The sequence below is a fragment of the Hyla sarda genome, chromosome 12 (genome assembly GCF_029499605.1).
Source record: "Hyla sarda isolate aHylSar1 chromosome 12, aHylSar1.hap1, whole genome shotgun sequence".
Classification (NCBI taxonomy): Eukaryota; Metazoa; Chordata; class Amphibia; order Anura; family Hylidae; genus Hyla; species Hyla sarda.
Window position 1 is genome coordinate 4,889,310 of NC_079200.1, and position 21,907 is coordinate 4,911,216.

At 40.7% G+C, this 21,907-nt stretch overlaps 1 protein-coding gene across 6 annotated transcripts in view; it reads right to left on the reverse strand.

Moving 5' to 3' along the window:
- Positions 1-21,907, reverse strand: part of LOC130296685 (CMP-N-acetylneuraminate-beta-galactosamide-alpha-2,3-sialyltransferase 2-like) — a 74,740-nt gene that overhangs the window by 2,515 nt on the left and 50,318 nt on the right. For 5 of the 6 annotated variants that reach the window (XM_056548494.1, XM_056548497.1, XM_056548498.1 and 2 more), the window contains 4 exons: positions 12,204-12,932; positions 10,494-10,687; positions 3,749-3,928; positions 871-916 (listed from right to left, as the gene is read on the reverse strand). In XM_056548494.1, the coding sequence (XP_056404469.1) occupies positions 871-916; positions 3,749-3,928; positions 10,494-10,687; positions 12,204-12,497 (714 nt within the window). In that variant the 5' untranslated portion in view covers positions 12,498-12,932. Of the gene's footprint in view, positions 1-870; positions 917-3,748; positions 3,929-10,493; positions 10,688-12,203; positions 12,933-15,133; positions 15,294-21,907 lie in introns of all 6 variants that reach the window. The other variant, XM_056548495.1, reaches the window with a different exon arrangement.

Consider the following 21,907-nt stretch of genomic DNA (forward strand, 5'->3'; position numbering starts at 1 on the left):
GTATTAGTACTAGCTGAGTACCCGGTCCTCCTACCTAAACCATGAGAGAGAGAGGAAAAGCAACAATGACTCCCATGACCTCAGGAGGAGGGGACATGAGGGGGAGACAAGAGGAGGGGGGAGACAAGAGGAGGGGGGGAGACAAGAGGAGGGGGGGGGACAAGAGGAGGGGGGGGGGACAAGAGGAGGGGGGGGGGACAAGAGGAGGGGGGGGGGACAAGAGGAGGGGGGGGGACAAGAGGAGGGGGGGACATGAGGACGGGAGACATGAGGAGGGGGGGACAGGAGGAGGGGGGGACAGGAGGAGGGGGGGGACAGGAGGAGGGGGGGACAGGAGGAGGGGGGGGGACAGGAGGAGGGGGGGGGACAGGAGGAGGGGGGGGACAGGAGGAGGGGGGGACAGGAGGAGGGGGGGACAGGAGGAGGGGGGGGACAGGAGGAGGGGGGGGGGGACAGGAGGAGGGGGGGGACAGGAGGAGGGGGGGACAGGAGGAGGGGGGGACAGGAGGAGGGGGGACAGGAGGAGGGGGGGACAGGAGGAGGGGGGGACAGGAGGAGGGGGGGACAGGAGGAGGGGGACAGGAGGAGGGGGACAGGAGGAGGGGGACAGGAGGAGGGGGGACAGGAGGAGGGGGACAGGAGGAGGGGGGACAGGAGGAGGGGGACAGGAGGAGGGGGACAGGAGGAGGGGACAGGAGGAGGGGGACAGGAGGAGGGGACAGGAGGACGAGACATGAGGACGGGACTGTAATTTTTGCTCTTATTCTCCCACATGGTTTAGGTAGGTAGACCTGGCCATGTACTCTGCTAGTATACAATAACATAACATGGAGATAAAGGATTATGAATGAATGTTAAATAAAAGCTCACCTTATCTTTATCCACATGAATGAACTGCTTCACTCTTGTGTATGTACTTAAAGGGGAAAATAAACACAAGGCGAATTAACAAAATGTACAAAACATTACTAGTCAGACTGCAGAATATCACAGACATTGGCGCAGATTTATTTATCTGTCTAAACCCAGAATTAGAGAACAATGGAGAAGACACAGTCCGAAACAAGTCCAGGGTTATTAAAATTATTTATTATAACAGAAGTTACACGTTTCGGGGGGCATATCCCCCTTCCTCAGATACATATACATATTTGCAGGGCATAAATACATTACAAAATGACACCAAGCTATGGGGGAGTGGCCACATTGTTAGGACATCACAATGATTAATTCATATAAAAAATTACATTAATTAGCAGTACAAAATTCATTATAAATACACATATATGGCCAGTGCAAACAATAAAACTAATTTAATTATATATATATATATATATATATATATATATATATATATATATATATATATAAAAACTAAAAAGAGAACAATTATTAAGCAAGAAAACCAAAAAAGAAACACTGAAAAAGTTTGCCTTTTCATTTAAACACACGGATATGGATTTAGCCATAGAAAAAGCAGTGAGGATGTACTGGCCTCCGCTGGAAAGTGATTCTGTATAAGAAGGTTCCCACTAGGTAGTGAACTGGGGTCTAATCAGTTCAGAGAAACTCTCGGAATTAATTGGATAGCAAAGCTAAACCCCAGGGAAATGTCAAGTGCGGGTATTGTACACATTGCTCGATGAACATGCAAAGCAAATTTGTAAATTTAGGAGGAATTGATTGTTTCATCAGACGATTTATTACATGTTAAGGCAAGGTTGTGGTTTACGTGATCCGGCGCCCGTGCGGATTCTTCTACATTGGGAAAACCATTAGATATCTATACGTGAGGATTAGAGAGCATTGTAGATCGATCCGCACGGGCACCAGATCACCTCGTCTGATTGAACATATTCAAAAACAATATGAAGGGGATCAATCATGTCTGCGTTTTGCAGGTCTTTAATTAGTGCCTGTACCTTCCAGCGGAGGCGACCGACAAAAACTGTTCCTCCAATGTGAGGCGAAATGGATTTTGAGGACTGAGGCAGAAGGACCTCTGGGTCTCAATTAGAGATGAGAGAACTTACAGTAAATTCGATTCGTCACGAACTTCTCGGCTCGGCAGTTGATGACTTATCCTGCATAAATTAGTTCAGCTTTCAGGTGCTCCGGTAGCTGGAAAAGGTGGATACAGTCCTAGGAAAGAGTCTCCAGCCACCGGAGCACCTGAAAGCTGAACTAATTTATGCAGGATAAGTCATCAACTGCCGAGCCGAGAAGTTCGTGATGAATCGAATTTACTGTAAGTTCGCTCATCTCTAGTCTCAATGACACAACAGACATGTCTGTCTTCTTATGAATTATGAATTGGGATAGACTTAATACTCTTTAATATGCAGGAAAAGTTCTGTTCTAATAACTTGTCACTTTGATACATCTGTTTATAATGTGTATGTACTTGACGAATGGTATTATCTGCGCCTTTATTATTTTGGTATATTGTGTATTCCCTCTATATACTTTGCACATGCCCGTCCTGCAGGGTTCTCTGTTAGGCCGATATCTCCGATGTTCCTTAACAGCCGGACGGTGCGTTCAGCACTTCAGTGATGCCGGCGCAGCTCACCCTATCAGGGGTTCTCCTCTGGGGGTGGGCGGAGTTACCTGTCGCCGTGTCCGGATTGCGCCGTCTCGAACTGTGGGATTTATCGGAGAATTGTTTCGGCAGTCGAGACCCTTGTGGACCTAGAATTTACTAGGTGAAATATTATATTATTTTACTTACCTGTTGGATGTCCGCAGCAGCTGAGCCCACCGTAGCCGCGCAACGGGAGATGCAGTCGTACCGCTGGTGTCGTCACTCCCCCTGAACCAATGAGAACTTGTTCTCGTTTGGAGAAGGGAGGAGTGGGGGCTCGTAGTGGGGAGATGACGCGTGAACGAGGAGGACCAAGCTGCAGACGTAATCACAGGTAAGTTCTACCTATTGGTTGAACTAAATTGGATGGTCATGTGAAGTAATTACTGGGGGAAGTTTTTGTAGATATAAGAAGCAGACTCCCATTCTGAAAGCAGAACCAGACGATGCGCTTGTAGCGCAAAACACGTGTCGTTCCTTCACCTGCCTTTTGAAGATGTAACCCCCCCCGTTCACTGCACGAAATAATGCACGATTGCTCAGGATTGGCGAGTGCGATCTCTTTCTTCTATGTGAGATTTGTAAATAACTTCTATTAAAAATCTTAATCCTTCCAGTACCTTTTAGGGGCTGTATACTAAAGAGAAATCCAAAAAAGAAATGCATTTCCTCTGATGTCATGACCACAGTGCCCTCTTCTGCTGTCCACTTTAGGAACGGTCCAGAGCAGCATATGTTTGCTATGGGGATTTTCTCCGGCTCTGGACAGTTCCTAAAATGGACAGCAGAGGTCAGCAGAGAGCACTGTGATCAGGACATCAGAGGAAATGCATTTCTTTTTTGGATTTCTCTTTAGTATACAGCCCCTAAAAAGTACTGGAAGAATGAAGATTTTTTAATAGAAGCGATTTACAAATCTGTTTAACTTTCTGGCACCAGTTGATTAAAAAAAAAAAAAATTCCACGGGAGTACCCCTTTAACGCTTTTCAAGGCTTCAGAGCCTCTAAAATTGGTGACATAACCCATTTTATCTGATGAAGAGGAGCCCCCCCCCCCCCCCGTCCACTTTGGGTGGGAAGTTCCAGGGCTTTATTGTCAGTTTTATTCATACCCCAGAGGTGTCAGAGGCCCCCTTTATACGTCTGGTTCATATGTCTACTTACAACTTTATCTCTCCCGTAGAGAGGGCGCTTGTAATCCACTTTATGTCTTGGAGTTTAAAAGGGACCAGGACCAAGTGAACTCCGGGTGGGAGATGCATGGCACTCTCTGGGTACATAAAATGGTGGGTTGTCCTGGAGCCAACGTCGTCCTCAAAGCCGGAGGTGCGAGCGCCATTCATTCTGGTCAGAGATAGAACATGAGAGATGATGTAGACGACAGCATGTAAAAAGATGGTAGAAAGAAAAGAAAATACTATAAAAACGTTTCTTAAAGACAAGGTAGGTAGCCGTGTGGGTATCTTTGGCGCTCCCATAGACCCCACCACTTCATGCAGAGGAGAGGCAGGACCCTATGGCGTGGGTGAGGGTGATGGCGTATGGGCCATAGTAGGACCCCCATGATCAGAAACTAGTGGTAGGGGATAAGTAGCTGATCGCGGGGGTCCGACTGCTGGGGGATCACTGAGACTGGACCTTGGCTCTACCGTTAGTCACCACACCATTCATTTCTATGGGGGTCCGACTGCTGTGGGATCTCAGAGACAGGACCCTGGCTCTAATGGTAGATGGCAAGCCCTCCATTCATTTCTATGGGAGCGCCAATTTCAGAGCTCCCATAGTAACGAATTGAGTGCGTGCCGCCTGCAGCACCTGCTCCTGAGCGCCCAGCTCCCGTTCCGGAGATCGCGTGGGGGGTCCCAGTGGTCGGACCCCCATGATCAGCTACTTATTCCCTATTCTATGGATTAGGGATACGTTTATTTTCTCTGGATTTCTCCTTAAGGGTCTATTCACACGTACAGTATTATGCGCAGGATTTTCTGCTGCAGATTTCAATGTAAACTGAATGATTGAACACGGCTCGAAATCCTGTGCATCAAATCTGCGCAGAATACTGTACGTGTGAATAGACCCTTAAAGTGCTGGAGTACCCCTTTAATGAGGTGATGGGGGCAGATCAGGGCCCCCTAGCCCTCCGTGTATATTCAGTATTCAGTTCTTATTTGTACATACTAACCACCTTCTTATCCTTTTGCTGTGCTTCAGTTCTCCTTTAAAGGGGTACGCCACTGGAAAACGTTTATTTTTAAATCAACTGGTGCCAGAAAGTTAAACAGATTTGTAAATTACTTCTATTAAAAAATCTTAATCGTTCCAGTACTTATTAGCTGTTATATGCTCCACAGGAAGTTATTTTCTTTTTAAATTTCCTTTCTGACTGACCACAGTGCTCTCTGCTGCCACCTCTGTCTATATCAGGAACTGTCCCAGAGCAGGAGAGGTTTGCTATGGGGATTTTCTTCAACTCTGGACAGTTCCTGACATGGACAGAGGTGTCAGCATAGAGCACTGTGGTCAGACAGAAAGGAAATTCAAAAAGAAAAGAACTTCCTGTGGAGCATACAGCAGCTGATAATCCTTCCAGTACTTAAGATTTTTTAATAGAAGTATTTTACAGATCTGTTTAACTTTCTGGCACCAATTGATTTAGAAAAAAAATGTTTTCCAGTGGAGTTCTCCTTTAATAAACCTTTTACGCCTCCGCGTCTGTTATTTCTGTAGTGTGAACGGATTCTACAGTTTTGTGTAAATACGGGGACTCAGTACACGATGCACAGTGAAAAGCACAAGTGGACAGGCCAGGAAGGAGATTCATCGGCTCTTTAGTATCTGTCATGCGGCACATTTCCTGCAGAGCGCCCCCAGCATGGACTGTCATGTATAGCACTTTAACCCATTCAAGGTTCTGGCCCCACAATTTAGACCTGTACAGGATATAAGGGCAGCTAGAGAATGGGGCCGCGATATACTAGCAGGACTGTCGGCAAAACTCTTGGAATACCATGATATCTCTCAGATGCGGTAAGGGTAGGAAGTGACATGGGTGGTGCTTGTCGCCTGCTGGCATATCAGATCCTAGCAATGTTCTTATTGAAAGGTTACAAGTATTTGAGATTGGTGCACTAACATCTCTCATAACAATAAAGGGGTTATTAAGGAACAGAAAAAAACAGGGGTAATTTCTTCCAAAAACAGCACCACCACTGTCCTCAGGTTATTCGCAGCATTACAACTTGGCTCTATCCACTTCAACGGAACTGAGCTGCAATACCACACACAACCTGAGGACTGGTGTAGCATAGTTTTTTCAAATTGTTCCCTTTTTCTTTGCTAAGACTAGGTCCTCCTCATCTATGTGGCAGCACTGTTGCAGTGAGAAGAGCAGAGAGGACGAGCAGCTTATCACTGCTGGGGGCTTCAGGAAACTGTGAAAGCTGGGTGGCACGTGTGCCACCCAGCTTTCCCAGTTTCCTGAAGCCCCAGCAGTGAAAGGCTGCTCGTCTTCCCTGCTCTTTTGACTGCAGCACTGCCGCCTATCACTGCTGGGGCTTCAGGACATTGGGAATGCTTGGTGGCAGGCATGCCACCCAGCTTATCCAGTCTCCTGAATTGCATTGCTTTTCCTCTCCCACAAGGTTTGCACAATAAAGCCTCGTTGTTATTTTGTATTTAATTATTTATTATATATTATCATAATTTATTATAATATTTTTTTTATTTAATTAACTATTTTTTTATATTTTATTTATTTAATTATTTATTATATATTCTTGTTGATACTTTAGTTATTCAATTATATATTTTTCATATTTTATTTAATTATTTATTATATATTATTTATTTAATTATTTATTATATATTCTTGTTTATATTTGTTATTATTTAATTATTTATTATATATTCTTGTCTATATTTTAATTAAATAAATAAATGATTAAATAAATAATTAAATAATTAATATAGACAAGAATATATACTAAATAATTAAATAATATCAAATATAAACAAGAATATATAATAATTAAATAAATATATAATAAATAATATATGAAAAATATATAATTGAATAACTAAAGTATCAACAAGAATATATAATAAATAAATAATTAGATATTTATATATATTTTTTATATTTTATTGATTTAATTATTTATTATATTTTTTTTTAAATAATTTTTTATGTTTAATTTATTTCTTATATATTTTTATATATATATATATATATATATATATATATATATATATATATATATATATATATATATATTTTTTTTTTTTTAGATTTTATTTATTTATTTATATTTTATTTATTTATATTTTATTTAAATACATTTTTGCCAGAGCTTTGTGTTTGAGCTTTTGCCGGACAAGTTTTATTACTCATTTACTGACTATAACGGCAATTCCACCAGAATAGTCTTCAGTATAAATGTTAATTTTATAGCATATTTTTATTTTATATATATTGGTAGGGCCAAAGTATTTTGTTCCCTTTTTCTTTTCATACTGCTGGGTATAGGCCGTCATTTGCAGCCGCCTCTGCCGGTGATCACCCGGGAACAACCGACCCAATCATGCAAATTTTCTATTAAAAACCCCAACTAGCAATTTTGTTTTTCTGTACTCGCCAACATCTGGCGACAATTTAGCGAGGGTGTTCCCAGCTCTGCGGAATAAATCCTTCTCCGTGACAGATATTATTACTAAGCGCTGCTATTTATGTCTCCTCCACCGAGCCATCCTGCAATAGGTCGGATTTACAGATTTTATGAGACTGTATTACAGAACTGCAGTAATGTTATAATCAGCAGCGTTACATGTGCCGCCCATTAACCCCTAAAGGGGTACTCCGTTGGAAAACAAATGCTTTCAAATAAACTGGTGCCAGGAAGTTCTACAGATTTGTAAATTACTTCTATATATAAATCTTAACCCTTCCTGTACCAATCAGCTGCTGTATGCTCCACAGGAAGTTGTGTAGTTCTTTCCAGTCTGACCACAGTGCCCTCTGCTGACATCTCTGTTCATGTCAGGAACTGTCCAGAGCAGGAGAGGTTTGCTATGGGGATTTGCTACTACTATGGACATTTTCTGACATGGACAGAGCTGTCAGCAGAGAGCACTACACAACTTCCTGTGGAGCATACAGCAGTGGTCAGACTGGAAAGAACTACACAACTTCCTGTGGAGCATACAGCAGCTGATAAGTACTGGAAGGATTAAGATTTTTATAGAGAAGTTGTTATTTTTTTCTTCCACAGAAGTACCCCTTTATGGAAATATAAAGCAGTTATGATTTTTAGAACGTGAGAAAGAAAAAACAAAAATGCAAAAATAAAATTGGCTGCGTCCTTAAGGCCAAAATGGGCTGTGTCCTTAAAGGGGAACTCCACTGGAAAACATTTTTTTTTAAAGTCAACTGGTGCCAGAAAGTTAAACAGATTTGTAAATGACTTCTATATAAAAATCTTAACCCTTCCAGTACTTATCAGCTGCTGTATAATCCACAGGAAATTATTTTCTTTTTGAATTTCCTTTCTGCCTGACCACAGTGCTCTCTGCTGACATCTCTCTCCATTTTAGGAACTGTCTGGAGCAGAATAGGTTTTCTATGGGGATTTGCTCCTACTCTGGACAGTTCCTAAAATGAACAGAGGTGTACTGGAAGGATTAAGATTTTTTTAATAGAAGTCATTTACAAATCTGTTTAACTTTCCGGCACCAGTTGATTAAAAATAATTAAAAAAAAAAAAATGTTTTCCAGTGGAGTGCCACTTTAAGAACACAGCCCATTTTGGCATTAAGGACGCAGCCAATTTTATTTTTGCATTTTCGTTTTTCCCTCCTCGCCTTCTAAAAATCATAACTCTCTCATATTTCCATCCACAGACCCATATGAGCGCTTGTTTTTTGCATCAGCAATTGTACTTTGTAATGACATCACTTATTTTACCATAAAATGTACGGCGCAACCAATTATGTGGTGAAATTGAAAACACAACCTCAATTTAGCAGATTTTGGAAGGTTTTGTTTTCACGTAGTACACTTTATGGTAAAAATTACGTTTTCTTTATTCTATGGGCCAATACGGTTAAAATGAGCCCCATGTTCTAGGCTTTTCTATTATTCTACCGCTTTAAAAACATTTCAAGAAAATTTGTATATTTAAAATTGCCCTATTCTGACCACCTATAACGTTCTCATTTTTCCGTATATATGGGGCGGTATGAGGGCTCATTTTTTGCGCCATGATCTGCAGCTTTTATTGGTACCAGTTTTGTTTATATTAAAATTTTTGATCGCTTTCAATTTTTTTTATTGTTTTTTTTTTTTATAAAAATGTAACAAAAAGCAGCAATTTAGAATTTTTAAAATTTATTTTTATGTTTACGCCATCCACCGTACGTGATCTTTTACATTATATTTTGATATTTTGGACATTTACGCATGTAGCGATACCAAATATGTTTATGAATTTCTCTAATGCTTTTTTTTTTATAAAATAGGAAAAAAAAGGGGCCATTTCAGCTATTGGGGAGGGGCTTTTTCCCATTTTTGTACAACTTTTTTTTTACACTTTTATAGTCCCCTAACTACTTATAGCAATCATTAGATTTCATATACTGTTCCGTGCTATGCATAGTGTGTAGCACTGATCAGTGTTATCAGCTATCTACTGCTCTGGTTTGCTCAATCTCAGAGCAGAACAGAAGACTCTGGGATGACGGCTGGAGCAGGTGAGGGGACCTCCGGCCGCCACGCTGGATGATTGGATCCTGGAAAATGGATCATCCATTTTAATAACCAATTAGACACTGCCGTTTTCTGTTTTGTTCACAGAATCTGAGGGGTTAATGGCGGACATTAGCGCGATTGCTGATGTCCGCCTTGACCGGAGGGTTCCTGGCTGCTGATAGCACTGGTCCTGTGCTCGCGGTCATGTACAGGACTTAATGTACGTCCTGCTGTGTTAAGTACCACCGCACCAGGATGTACGTCCGTTGTCCTTAAAGGGTTAAGGACTGGGCACATTTTTGCTTTTGCACTTTAGTTTTTTCCTCCACGCCTTTTAATAGTCATAACTCTACTTTTCCATATACAGGACTTAATGATTGCTAATTTTTGTGCTATAATCTGTAATTTTTACTGGTATTATTTGATCAAACTTTTTGATCACTTTTTATTTACTTTTTGTTTACTATTTATTTGAAAAAATGGGAAAATAGGGGTTATGTAAAGTTTTATTATCGAAGGGGTTAATTTATGTGGGGGTTAATACAAATTTTTTTTTGTAAACACTTTATTAGTCCCCATAGGGGACTTTTATGACCAATCATTAGATGGCCCATACAGATCAGTACAGTACCTATGTACTGCACTGATCCATGAAATCTGCGCTCTATTGGCCGAGCCTGCTAAGACAGGTAAGCCCTCTCACTGCACCACCAACGATCGCGCAAATTGGCTTTCCGGGCAGCAGTTAAGGCTTCTAAAGGTGGCCACTTGGCAATCTGCTCATAGAGTCTGCCTCCGTAAGTCTCTACTAGCAGAGTGATGATGTAATTGAGCAATGATATGCAATAGGATAGCAATGTTCAATATAAGCAATCTAACAATTGCTTCTAAAAGTCCCTTAGAGCACTGTTTTCCAAACAGTGTGTCTCCAGCCTTTGGCTCTCCGGGTATGTTGGGAGTTGTAGTTTTGTAACAGCTGGAGACACACTGTTTGGAAAACACTGCTCTAGAGGACTTTTAGAAGCAATCATTAGATTGCTTATACTGGGAGTGGTTAGATTAGGTTGCTTATGCTGGAAGTTGTAGTTTTGTAACAGCTGGAGACACACTGTTTGGAAAACACTGCCCTAAACTAATGCAAGAATTACTGTAATAAAATTGAGTTACCTGATAATGAAATTATGTGAATTAATTTTTGCTCCATGACGAGCACCTTTGAGATTGCCAGAATTCCCCACCACGGCGCAGCTCCGGCATGGCCGGTTATACTGTTCCTCATAAGGGTTCCTGCTTGGAATGACTTTGAACAGTTGCTCTAGTACCCATGGGAGTTGACTTGCGTTGTTTAACCCTTGAAGTTTCTGGAAATTATTTCAAAATGAAAAACACTGATTACAATTATAAAATATAAATGAGCTACTATTAACCATTAAACAATTACAACAGGTTTAATCGATATGTTACTGAGCAGACAGCATTGTACTTGTTGTTACCATTAGGCACACGTTGGCCTGTGCCTAGGGAGGCAGTGTTTAATGGGGCAGCACATCTGCAAAAAAAACTGACACTCATGGCCTGTTGCACAACGGACACCAATGGGTCCCACTGACTTTGAATGGGGTCCATTGTGTACATTTTTGTCTAGTGTCCTTTTTCAACCACTGTCTAGGTTCACAGCCGCCAGGGACAAAAATTTATCCTGAAAAATTCTCCAGATGGGTCACAATCGCATCAGGCAGGGATACAGAGCCATGTTTTTATCCAAGAATGAATCCTTAAAGGGGTACTCTGCCCCTAGACACCTTATACCCTATCCAAAGGATTGGGGATAAGATGTCTGATCACAGGAGTCCTGCCAATGGGGACCCCCACAATCTCCCTGTGTTTAGAGCGTCGGGTTCGTTTAGTGTGTTGGGTGCAGCACCAGAGGCTTGTGATGTCACGGCCACGCCCCCTCAATGCTAGTCTATGAGAGGGGGTGTGATGGCCGTCACGCCCTCTCCCATAGACTTGAATTGAGGGGGCATGGCCGTGATGTCATCTGGGGTGCCGCAGCTGAGATTGTGGGGGTTCCCAGCGGCGGGACCCCCGCAATCAAACATCTTATCCTTTGGATAGAGGATATGTCGTCTAGGGGCGGAGTACCCCTTTAAGGGCCCTGGCTCCTCCACACTCAAGGCCTTACTCTCAAGGGTTTCAGTTCCTCTGGACCCCAGGTCCCACTCCTGGGGTAGTACACTATTCATGCTACCCTACCCAACACTATACAATTGAACCCACCAGTCTGCACCCAATATCCCAAAACAGCCAGGCCACCACTAAGGCTCCCCTCCAATCCTACACAACTGGCTTATCTCACAGTTCTGACCGGATCCAGCTATAGATTCTTCACTATCTCCAGGTTAACGTTATCTTAATAGCCACAGCTGACTCCCCAGACCCACCCGACCCAGGATGACCTTAAACTGCAAGCCACACTCCTCCACAGCCAACCACCATAGCCCTGTCACATAAGACAAAAAAAAAAGGAAAGATGGCAGAGTGAGCCAATAGGGCAATACCCAATGGACACCAGGGGTAGGTGGTGATAGGAAACGACTGCACCTGGGTAGGTTGTGCATAACCAGGTAAAACATTTGGAGTAGAGAGGTGGCGGTTTCAGCTCCCATAGAGTATCTCTGGCCCATTCAAGATGAAGAGTTAAAGGGGTACTCCACTGCCCCAGCGTTCAAAACATTCTGTTCCGAACGCTTGGAGCGAGCGTCAGGGGTCGTGATGCCGTCATCCCATAGACAAAAAATGGAGGGGCGTGGCATTGGATAGGGGATAAGATGCATTTGGGCGAAATACCCTTTAACGGTGTTCAGTTATACTCACCAGCCACCATTTTAATACATGGTCGGGTATGACCTGATCCTTTCTTACTAATAGAGGCTCAACGGATCCATTGAAATGCTGCTCAAACCACGGAGAGCTGAGGGGCTTTGGCTTGCACAGTCCACACGAGCATACGTTCTTGTCAAACAAATCGACAGGATCCAACGGGTTTGAGTAGTCTGGACAGAAATAGAAGAAATAGATCAAGATGGCCGCCGCACAGAGCAGAGGCGGGATCCATACTGTCCTCTTCTGGTGGGTGAATCGGTAATGCCAACGAATACAGAGCATCATAGGAAGAAGAATAGTTCTCTCCGATTCCAAGAAGCTTCAAAACATTTGGATCACAACATAACATAACCGTGTCTGTTCTGTATCTTACCCATCAATGGGAAGCGACGGGCCAAGAATGACTATGGATGAACTTGGTAAGTATCTCAGATGATATTTCCGAGCCTTAGGAGGTAGATCAAACATGGTGCAAGAGCTGTTCCATAGTAAGCCAAAAAACAAAAATCCAAAAAAACTAACAAAAAAAACACCTTATTCCATATCACGTCTCTATGGAAGAAAAATAATGCATTCCGTACAGTGAAAGATCATGTGACTTCAATCTTCCGACTTAGTTTCTATAACCGTCCGAGATTCTTCAGCAGAAAAGAGAGATTTCTTTAAGCCCTGGAGTCGAATCCTTCACGGCTGAATGTGGAAGTTATTTCCTTGGAACGCCTAAAAAAATCAAATGGAGACCTATTATTAGTGAGGGGGTAAGCGCGGAAATAAAGACAGACGTACGTGAGTGTTATGAAAACAAACGGGACGATTCTGTAGTCACAAAAAAAAAATAAACTCCCTTATGAAAACAGAATTATTGCGTAGGAAAAGAGTAATATGGACACCTATGTATAGTAGAATAATAAAGTGCCCGACCAGGAGAGGAGGAGAACATTATCTGTGATGGGTGAGAACATTATCTGTGATGGGTGAGAACATTATCTGTTGTGGGGAGAGAACATTATATGCAATGGGGAAGAAGGACATTATCTGTGATGGGGAGAACACATTATCTGTGATGGGGAAGAAGAACGTTATCTGTGATGGGGAAGAAGAACGTTATCTGTGATGGGAAGAACATTATCTGTGATGGGGGAGAACATTATCTGTGATGGGGGAGAACATTGTCTGTGATGGGGGAGAACATTGTCTGTGATGGGGGAGAACATTGTCTGTGATGGGGGAGAACATTGTCTGTGATGGGGGAGAACATTGTCTGTGATGGGGCAGAACATTATCTGTGATGGGGCAGAACATTATCTGTGATGGGGCAGAACATTATCTGTGATGGGGCAGAACATTATCTGTGATGGGGCAGAACATTATCTGTGATGGGGCAGAACATTATCTGTGATGGGGGAGAACATTATCTGTGATGGGGGAGAACATTGTCTGTGATGGGGGAGAACATTATCTGTGATGGGGGAGAACATTGTCTGTGATGGGGGAGAACATTATCTGTGATGGGGGAAAACATTATCTGTGATGGGGCAGAACATTATCTGTGATGGGGCAGAACATTATCTGTGATGGGGCAGAACATTATCTGTGATGGGGCAGAACATTATCTGTGATGGGGCAGAACATTATCTGTGATGGGGCAGAACATTATCTGTGATGGGGGAGAACATTATCTGTGATGGGGGAGAACATTGTCTGTGATGGGGGAGAACATTATCTGTGATGGGGGAGAACATTGTCTGTGATGGGGGAGAACATTATCTGTGATGGGGGAAAACATTATCTGTGATGGGGGAGAACATTATCTGTGATGGGGGAGAAGAACATTATCTGTGATGGGTAGAACATTATCTTACTTTCTGAATCCACCTCTGAAGTTTAGGGCTGCTATAGGGGTACAGGAGGCTTTGACTATACCTCTGTATGCCCCAGATTTCATAAATGTGCTATGCCCCCTCCACAGGACAGCTGCCCGATGCTGCACACCTCTAAAGGAGCCCAGCAGTCTGGACACGTTGCCCTACTGTGCCATTATTTTGGGAACCCCCCAAGCTCCGGGATTACTTTGGAGGGACCTTTCAACTAATAGTAATGTAAACGGATCTGGGGTTACACCCAATTTACCGCTTATTTCCCCGACTCCACAAAAGGAAGAGTAAATAGTTTTCTAATGTCACAACGTGGGAGGACGGAGCCGGGTAATGTTCTGCATTCCTGGCATCCTGTTATTAGATACAATTTATGGGGCCCTTCAGCAGAACATTCAAGAACATCCAGAACATTTCCAAAGGAGAATTAAAGGAGAATTACCAAGAAAAAAAACAACACGTTCTAAACTAATTCCTATCCAAAAGAAATTCACTAATATTTCCCAGAAGTATAAAGACTGTACTGTCACGATAATGATAATAAAAAATAAATAATATTTTCCAGGACAGTGTTTATCCTGATGAAATAATAATATTTATTATTATTTCATCATGACAAACACTGTCCTTCTGAGAAATAAATATTTTTTTAATCAATAATAATAACAATAATATTTATTTCCCAGAAGGACAGTGTTTGTCATGATGAAATAATAATCATTTATAATTTATTATTATTATTATTATTATTATTATTATTATTATTATTATTATTATTATTATTATTATTATATCATGACCGTACAATCACTATCCTATAATTCAGAAGGACGGTGATTGTCCTGTTATGATGAATGAATATCAACAATAATAATAATAAATCATTATTATTATTTATTTCCAAGAAAGACAGTGATTGTTATGATGAAACAATAATAATTAAAAAAATTATATATCTCTATCTATCTACATATATATATATATATATATATTTATTAATATTAATAATAATAATTATTATTATTATAATAAATAATATTTATTTACCAGAAGGCTGTGGACCACCAAATGTGGCAAAACTGTTGGCTGTCTGGACATGCTGCGTCTGGACATGCTGCGTCTGGACATGCTGCGTCTGGACATGCTGCGTCTGGACATGCTGGGAGTTGAAGTTTTGCAACATCTGGTAGGCCACAGTTTGAGACCACTGGTCATGATGAAATAAAATAATAATAATAATAATTATTGTAAAAAAAAAAATTCATCAAAAAGAACAGTGATTTTACTGTCATATTTTTTATTTATTTCTCATGACAGTTATTGTGAGGTCATGATAAAAAAAAAATATATATATATATATATATATATATATATATATATATATATATATATTTTCCCCCCATAGTAAATAGAGAGGAATCCTGCAAGTCTGAAAAAAATTTTCCCAATATAGATTTATATATCTATATACATAAAACTCAACGTGTGTGTGTGTATGTGTATATATGTATGTATGTGTGTAGGTGTGTGTGTGTATATGTGTATGTATATGTGTGTGTATATGTGTATGTATATGTGTGTATGTATATGTGTGTATGTATGTATATATGTGTGTATGTATGTATATATGTATGTATGTGTGTATATATGTGTGTATGTATATATGTATATGTGTATATATGTGTGTATGTATATATATGTATGTATGTATGTAGGTGTGTGTATGTATGTATATGTATGTATGTGTGTATGTATGTATGTGTGTGTATGTATGTATGTATGTATGTGTGTATATGTATGTGTGTATGTATGTATGTGTATATATATGTGTGTGTATGTATATATGTGTGTATGTATATATATGTATGTATGTGTGTATGTATGTATATGTATGTATGTATGTATATGTGTGTGTATGTATGTATATATGTATGTGTATATATATGTGTGTGTATGTATATATGTATGTATGTATATGTGTGTGTGTATATATGTATGTGTGTATGTATGTATGTGTATATATATGTGTGTGTATGTATATATATATGTGTGTATGTTGCACAAAAACTTTCAAACGGCAAAAGATATTACCATTACACTTGGCCACATGTTACTTATATGTCAACAACAAACATAGGATAGGTGATTTAACCCTTACTCACCCCCATTTGCCAGGGGCGGGGCTTATGTTTAAAGTCCCATACAAGTCAATGGGAAATATATGTTACTATATAACTTCCAAACGGCTGGAGATATTTCCCAAATACTTGGACACATGTTACTTATATGTCCACTTATAATATAGGATAGTTAATTTAACCCTTAACTACCCCCATTTGTGAGGGTCGAGGTTTTTTTTTAAAGTCCCATGCAAATTAATGGGAAATGTATGTTCCCATATAATTTCCGGGATAGGAGGTCGGGATAGGAGGTCGGGATAGGAGGACGGGATCGGAGGACGGGATCGGAGGTCGGGATATGACAACAATATATGAGGAGGTCGGGATATGAAGGCAAAAGTTTCCTCCTTTGTTTATTTTCCTCCCCAAAAAGGATTAGGAAGGAAAAACCGGGCAACGCCGGGTACTCAGCTCAGCTAGTATATATTTTTTTTATATATATATATATATATATATATATATATATATATATATATATATATCAATGGGAAAAATGAACAGCACGCACAAACTTGAAAAAGTTAGAAAAAAATTCCAAAATTTCATATATTATATATATATATATATATATATATATATTGGGCCTCATTTGTGTCAAGTTTTTACTAGTGGGAAATGTTGTTTCAGACTTGCAGGATTCCTCTCTATTTACTATGGGGAAAAGTCGGGAACATTTTCTGACCAGTTTTTTCTAGGTGGAAATTTCCAGCCATTTATCCACAGGATTTTCTGTGAATTCAATAGTAAATAGGTCGGGTTGTGAAACCACGCCCCCTTTGCGACAGACCACTCCCCTTTTTCAGCTGTTCACAGTCGGGTTTGTTGGATTTTTCTGGCGCACACACTCCCCAAAATAACCCGACCAAAAATAGTCTGTTTCAGCTTAGTAAATGAGGCCCATTATTATTATTAGTAATAATAATTTCCCAGAAGGACAGTGATTGTAATGTCATAATGAAATAATCACTGTACGTCTGGGAAATATTTTTAATTATTTATTTCCCAGCTGTACAGTGATTGTGGTGTCATGATGAAGTAGTAATAATAATAATAATAATAAAAATAATTATATTTCTTTCCCAGATGTAGAGTGATTGTGGTGTCATAATGAAATAAATAATAATAATAATAATTAAAAAATTATAATATTTATTTCCCAGATGGACAGTGATTGTGAGGCATGATAAAATTATTATTATTTCCCATATGTACAGTGCTTATTATTTCATCATGACACCACAATCACTGTACATTTGGGAAATAAATATTTTATTTTTATTTTTTTATTATTTATTATTATTATTATTTTCTTTCTTAGATGTACAGTGATTGTGGAGTCATGATGAAATAACTGTACATCTGGGAAATTATTATTACTTTATTTTATCATGACACCACAATCACTGTACAGTTGGGAAAGAATTATTATTATTATTATTATTATTAATAATAATAATAATAATAATAATAAATATTTATTTCCCAGATGTACAGTGATTGTTATTTCATCATGACACCACAATTACTGTACATCTGGGAAAGAATTATTTATTATTATTATTATTTATTATTATTATTTCATCATGACACCACAATCACTGGACATCTGGGAAATAAATAATTTCCTAGAAGGACAGTGATTCTGTCATGATGAAATAATAATAATCACTGTCCTTCTAGGAAATTATTATTATTAATTTCCCAGATGTACAGTGATTGTGGTGTCATGATGAAATGATAATAATAATAATAATAATTTCCCAGATGCACAGTGATTGTGGCGTCATGATGAAATGATAATAATAATAATAATGATAATAATTTCCCAGATGCACAGTGATTGTGGCGTCATGATGAAATGATAATAATAATAATAATAATAATGATAATAATAATTTCCCAGATGTCCAGTGATTGTGGTGTCATGATGAAATAATAATAAATAATAAATAATTCTTTCCCAGATGTACAGTAATTATAATGTCATGATGAAAGAATAAATATTTTTCCCCAGATGTACAGTGATTGTGGCGTCATGATGAACTAATAATAATAATAATTAATATTTATTTTGCAGATGTACAGTGATTGTAATGTCTTGATAAAATAAACTGGTCCGGCTCTACAGTAAACTCCAGCTATCTGCAGTGGATGGTCCCTTAACCCCTTCAGGACGGAGCCCATTTTGGCCTTAAGGACCGGAGCGTTTTTTGCACATCTGACCACTGTCACTTTAAACATTAATAACTCTGGGATGCTTTTAGTTATCATTCTGATTCCGAGATTGTTTTTTCGTGACATATTCTACTTTAACATAGTGGTAAATTTTTGTCGATACTTGCATCCTTTTTTGGTGAAAAATCTGTAAATTTGATGAAAAATTTGAAAATTTAGCATTTTTCTAACTTTGAAGCTTTCTGCTTGTAAGGAAAATGGATATTACGAATACATTTTTTTTTGGTTCACATATACAATATGTCTACTTTATATTTGCATCATAAAATTGATGAGTTTTTACTTTTGGAAGACACCAGAGGGCTTCAACGGTCAGCAGCAATTTTCCGATTTTTCACAAAATTTTCAAACTCAGTATTTTTCAGGGACCAGTTCAGGTTTGAAGTGGATTTGAAGGGTCTTCATATTAGAAATACCCCATAAATACCCCATTATAAAAACTACACCCCCCAAAGTATTCAAAATGACATTCAGTCAGCGTTTTAACCCTTTAGGTGTTTCACACGAATAGCAGCAAAGTGAAGGAGAAAATTCACAATCTTCATTTTTTACACTCACATGTTCTTGTAGACCCAATTTTTGAGTTTTTACAAGGGGTAAAAGGAGAAAATGTATACTTATATTTGTAGCCCAATTTCTCTTGACTAAGCACATACCTCATATGTCTATGTAAAGTGTTCGGCGGGCGCAGTAGAGGGCTCAGAAGGGAAGGAGCGACAAGGGGATTTTGGAGAGTACGTTTTTCTGAAATGGTTTTTGGGGGGCATGTCCCATATAGGAAGCCCCTATGGTGCCAGAACCGCAAAAAAAAACCACATGGCATACCATTTTGGAAACTAGACCCCTCGGGGAATGTAACATGGGATAAAGTGAACCTTAATACCCCACAGGTGTTTCACGACTTTTGCAAATGTAAAAAATAAATAAAAAATTTTACCTAAAATGCTTGTTTTCCCAAAAAAAAATTATTTTTAAAAAGGGTAATAGCAGAAAATACCCCTAAAAATTTGAAGCCCAATTTCTCCCGATTCAGAAAACACCCCATATGGGGGTGAAAAGTGCTCTGCTGGCGCACTACAGGTCTCAGAAGAGAAGGAGTCACATTTGGCTTTTTGAACGCAAATTTTGCTCTGGGGGCATGCCGCATTTAGGAAGCCCCTATGGTGCCAGGATAGCAAAAAAAAACCACATGGCATACCATTTTGGAAACTAGACCCCTCGGGGAACGTAACAAGGGGTTAAGTGAACCTTTATACCCCACAGGTGTTTCACGACTTTTGCATATGTAAAAAAATTTTTTTTTTTTTACCTAAAATGCTTGTTTTCCCAAAAATTTTACATTTTTAAAAAGGGTAAAAGCAGAAAATACCCCCCAAAATTTGTAACACAATTTCTCCCGAGTACAGCGATACCCCATATGTGACCCTAAACTGTTGCCTTGAAATACGACAGGGCTCCAAAGTGAGAGCGCCATGCGCATTTGAGGCCTAAATTAGGGATTGCACAGGGGTGGACATAGGGGTATTCTACGCCAGTGATTCCCAAACAGGGTGCCTCCAGCTGTTGCAAAACTCCCAGCATGCCTGGACAGTCAACGGCTGTCCGACAATACTGGGAGTTGTTTTGCAACAGCTGGAGGCTCCATTCTGGAAACAGTGGCGTACCGGACGTTTTTCATTTTTATTGGGGAGGGGAGGGGGGCTGTGTAGGGGTATGTGTATACGTAGTGTTTTTTACTTTTTATTTTATTTTTTGTGTTAGTGCAGTGTAGTGTTTTTAGGGTACAGTCGCACGGGCGGGGGTTCACAGTAGTTTCTCGCTGGCAATTTGAGCTGCAGCAGAAAGTTTGTGGCAGCTCAAATTTGCAGCCAGATACTTACTGTAATCCTCCGCCCATGTGAGTGTGCCCTGTACATTCACATTGGGGGTGGGGAACATCCAGCTGTTGCATAACTACAACTCCCAGCATGCCCGTTGGCTGTCGGTGACTGCTGAGAGTTGCAGTTTTGCAACAACTGTAGGCACACTGGTTATGTATCACGGAGTTTGTGACCTAACTCAGTGTTTCACAACCAGTGTGCCTCCAGCTGTTGCAAAACTACAACTCCCAGCATGTACGGTGCATGGTGTACGGTGACTGCTGAGAGTTGTAGTTTGCAACAGCTGGAGGCACACCGGTCGTGAAACACTGAGTTAGGTAAAAAAAAAAACTGAGTTTCACAACCAGTGTGCCTTCAGCTGTTGCAAAACTACAACTCTCAGCAGTCACCGACAGCCAACGGGCATGCTGGGAGTTGTAGTTATGCAACCAGCAGATGCACCACTACAACTCCCAGCATGCACTTTAGCTGTTTGTGCAAGCTGGGAGTTGTAGTTATACAACAGCTGAAGGTACACTTCCATAGAAAGAATGTGCCTCCAGCTGTTGCAAAACCATAAGTCCCAGCATGCCCATAAGGGAATGCTGGGAGTTGTGGTGGTCTGCCTCCTGCTGTTGCATAACTACAGCTCCCAGCATGCCCTTTTTGCATGCTGGGAGCTGTTGCTAAGCAACAGCAGGAGGCTGTCACTCACCTCCAACGATCCAGACGCTGCAGGTCAGTCCCGCCGCAGCTGCTCCTGGGGCCCCGATCCCAACAGGGGCGCCGGGGATCGGGGTCCCCAGCACCGGGGGTCGTCTTCCCGCACCCGCTCACGTCCTCCGGAAGAGGGGCGGAGCGGGTGCGGGAGTGACACCCGCAGCAGGCGCCCTGATTGGTCGGCCGGTAATCCAGTGCCACCTCACCCCTGCAGGCTCTGGCTGTTCGGGGCCGTCAGAGACGGCCCCGAACAGCCAGTAATTCCGGGTCACCGGGTCACTGGAGACCCGATTGACCCGGAATCGCCGCAGATCGCTGGACTGAATTGTCCAGCGATCTGCGGCGATCACCGACATGGGGGGGCATAATGACCCCCCTGGGTGATATGCCGGGATGCCTGCTGAACGATTTCAGCAGGCATCCGGCTCCGGTCCCCAACCGGCTAGCGGTGGGGGCCGGAATTCCCACGGGCGTATGGATACGCCCTCGGTCCTTAAGGACTCGGGATTCAGGGCGTATCCATACGCCCTATGTCCTGAAGAGGTTAAAGGGGTATTCCAGGAAAAAACTTTTTTTTTATATATCAACTGGCTCCAGAAAATTAAACAGATTTGTAAATTACTTCTATTAAAAAATCTGAATCCTTTCAATAATTATCAGCTGCTGAAGTTGAGTTGTTTTTTGTCTGACAACAGTGCTCTCTGCTGACATCTCTGCTTGTCTCGGGAACTGCACAGAGTAGAAGAGGTTTGCTATGGGGATTTGCTTCTAAACTGGGCAGTTCCCGAGACACGTGTCATCAGAGAGCACTTAGACAGAAAAGAACA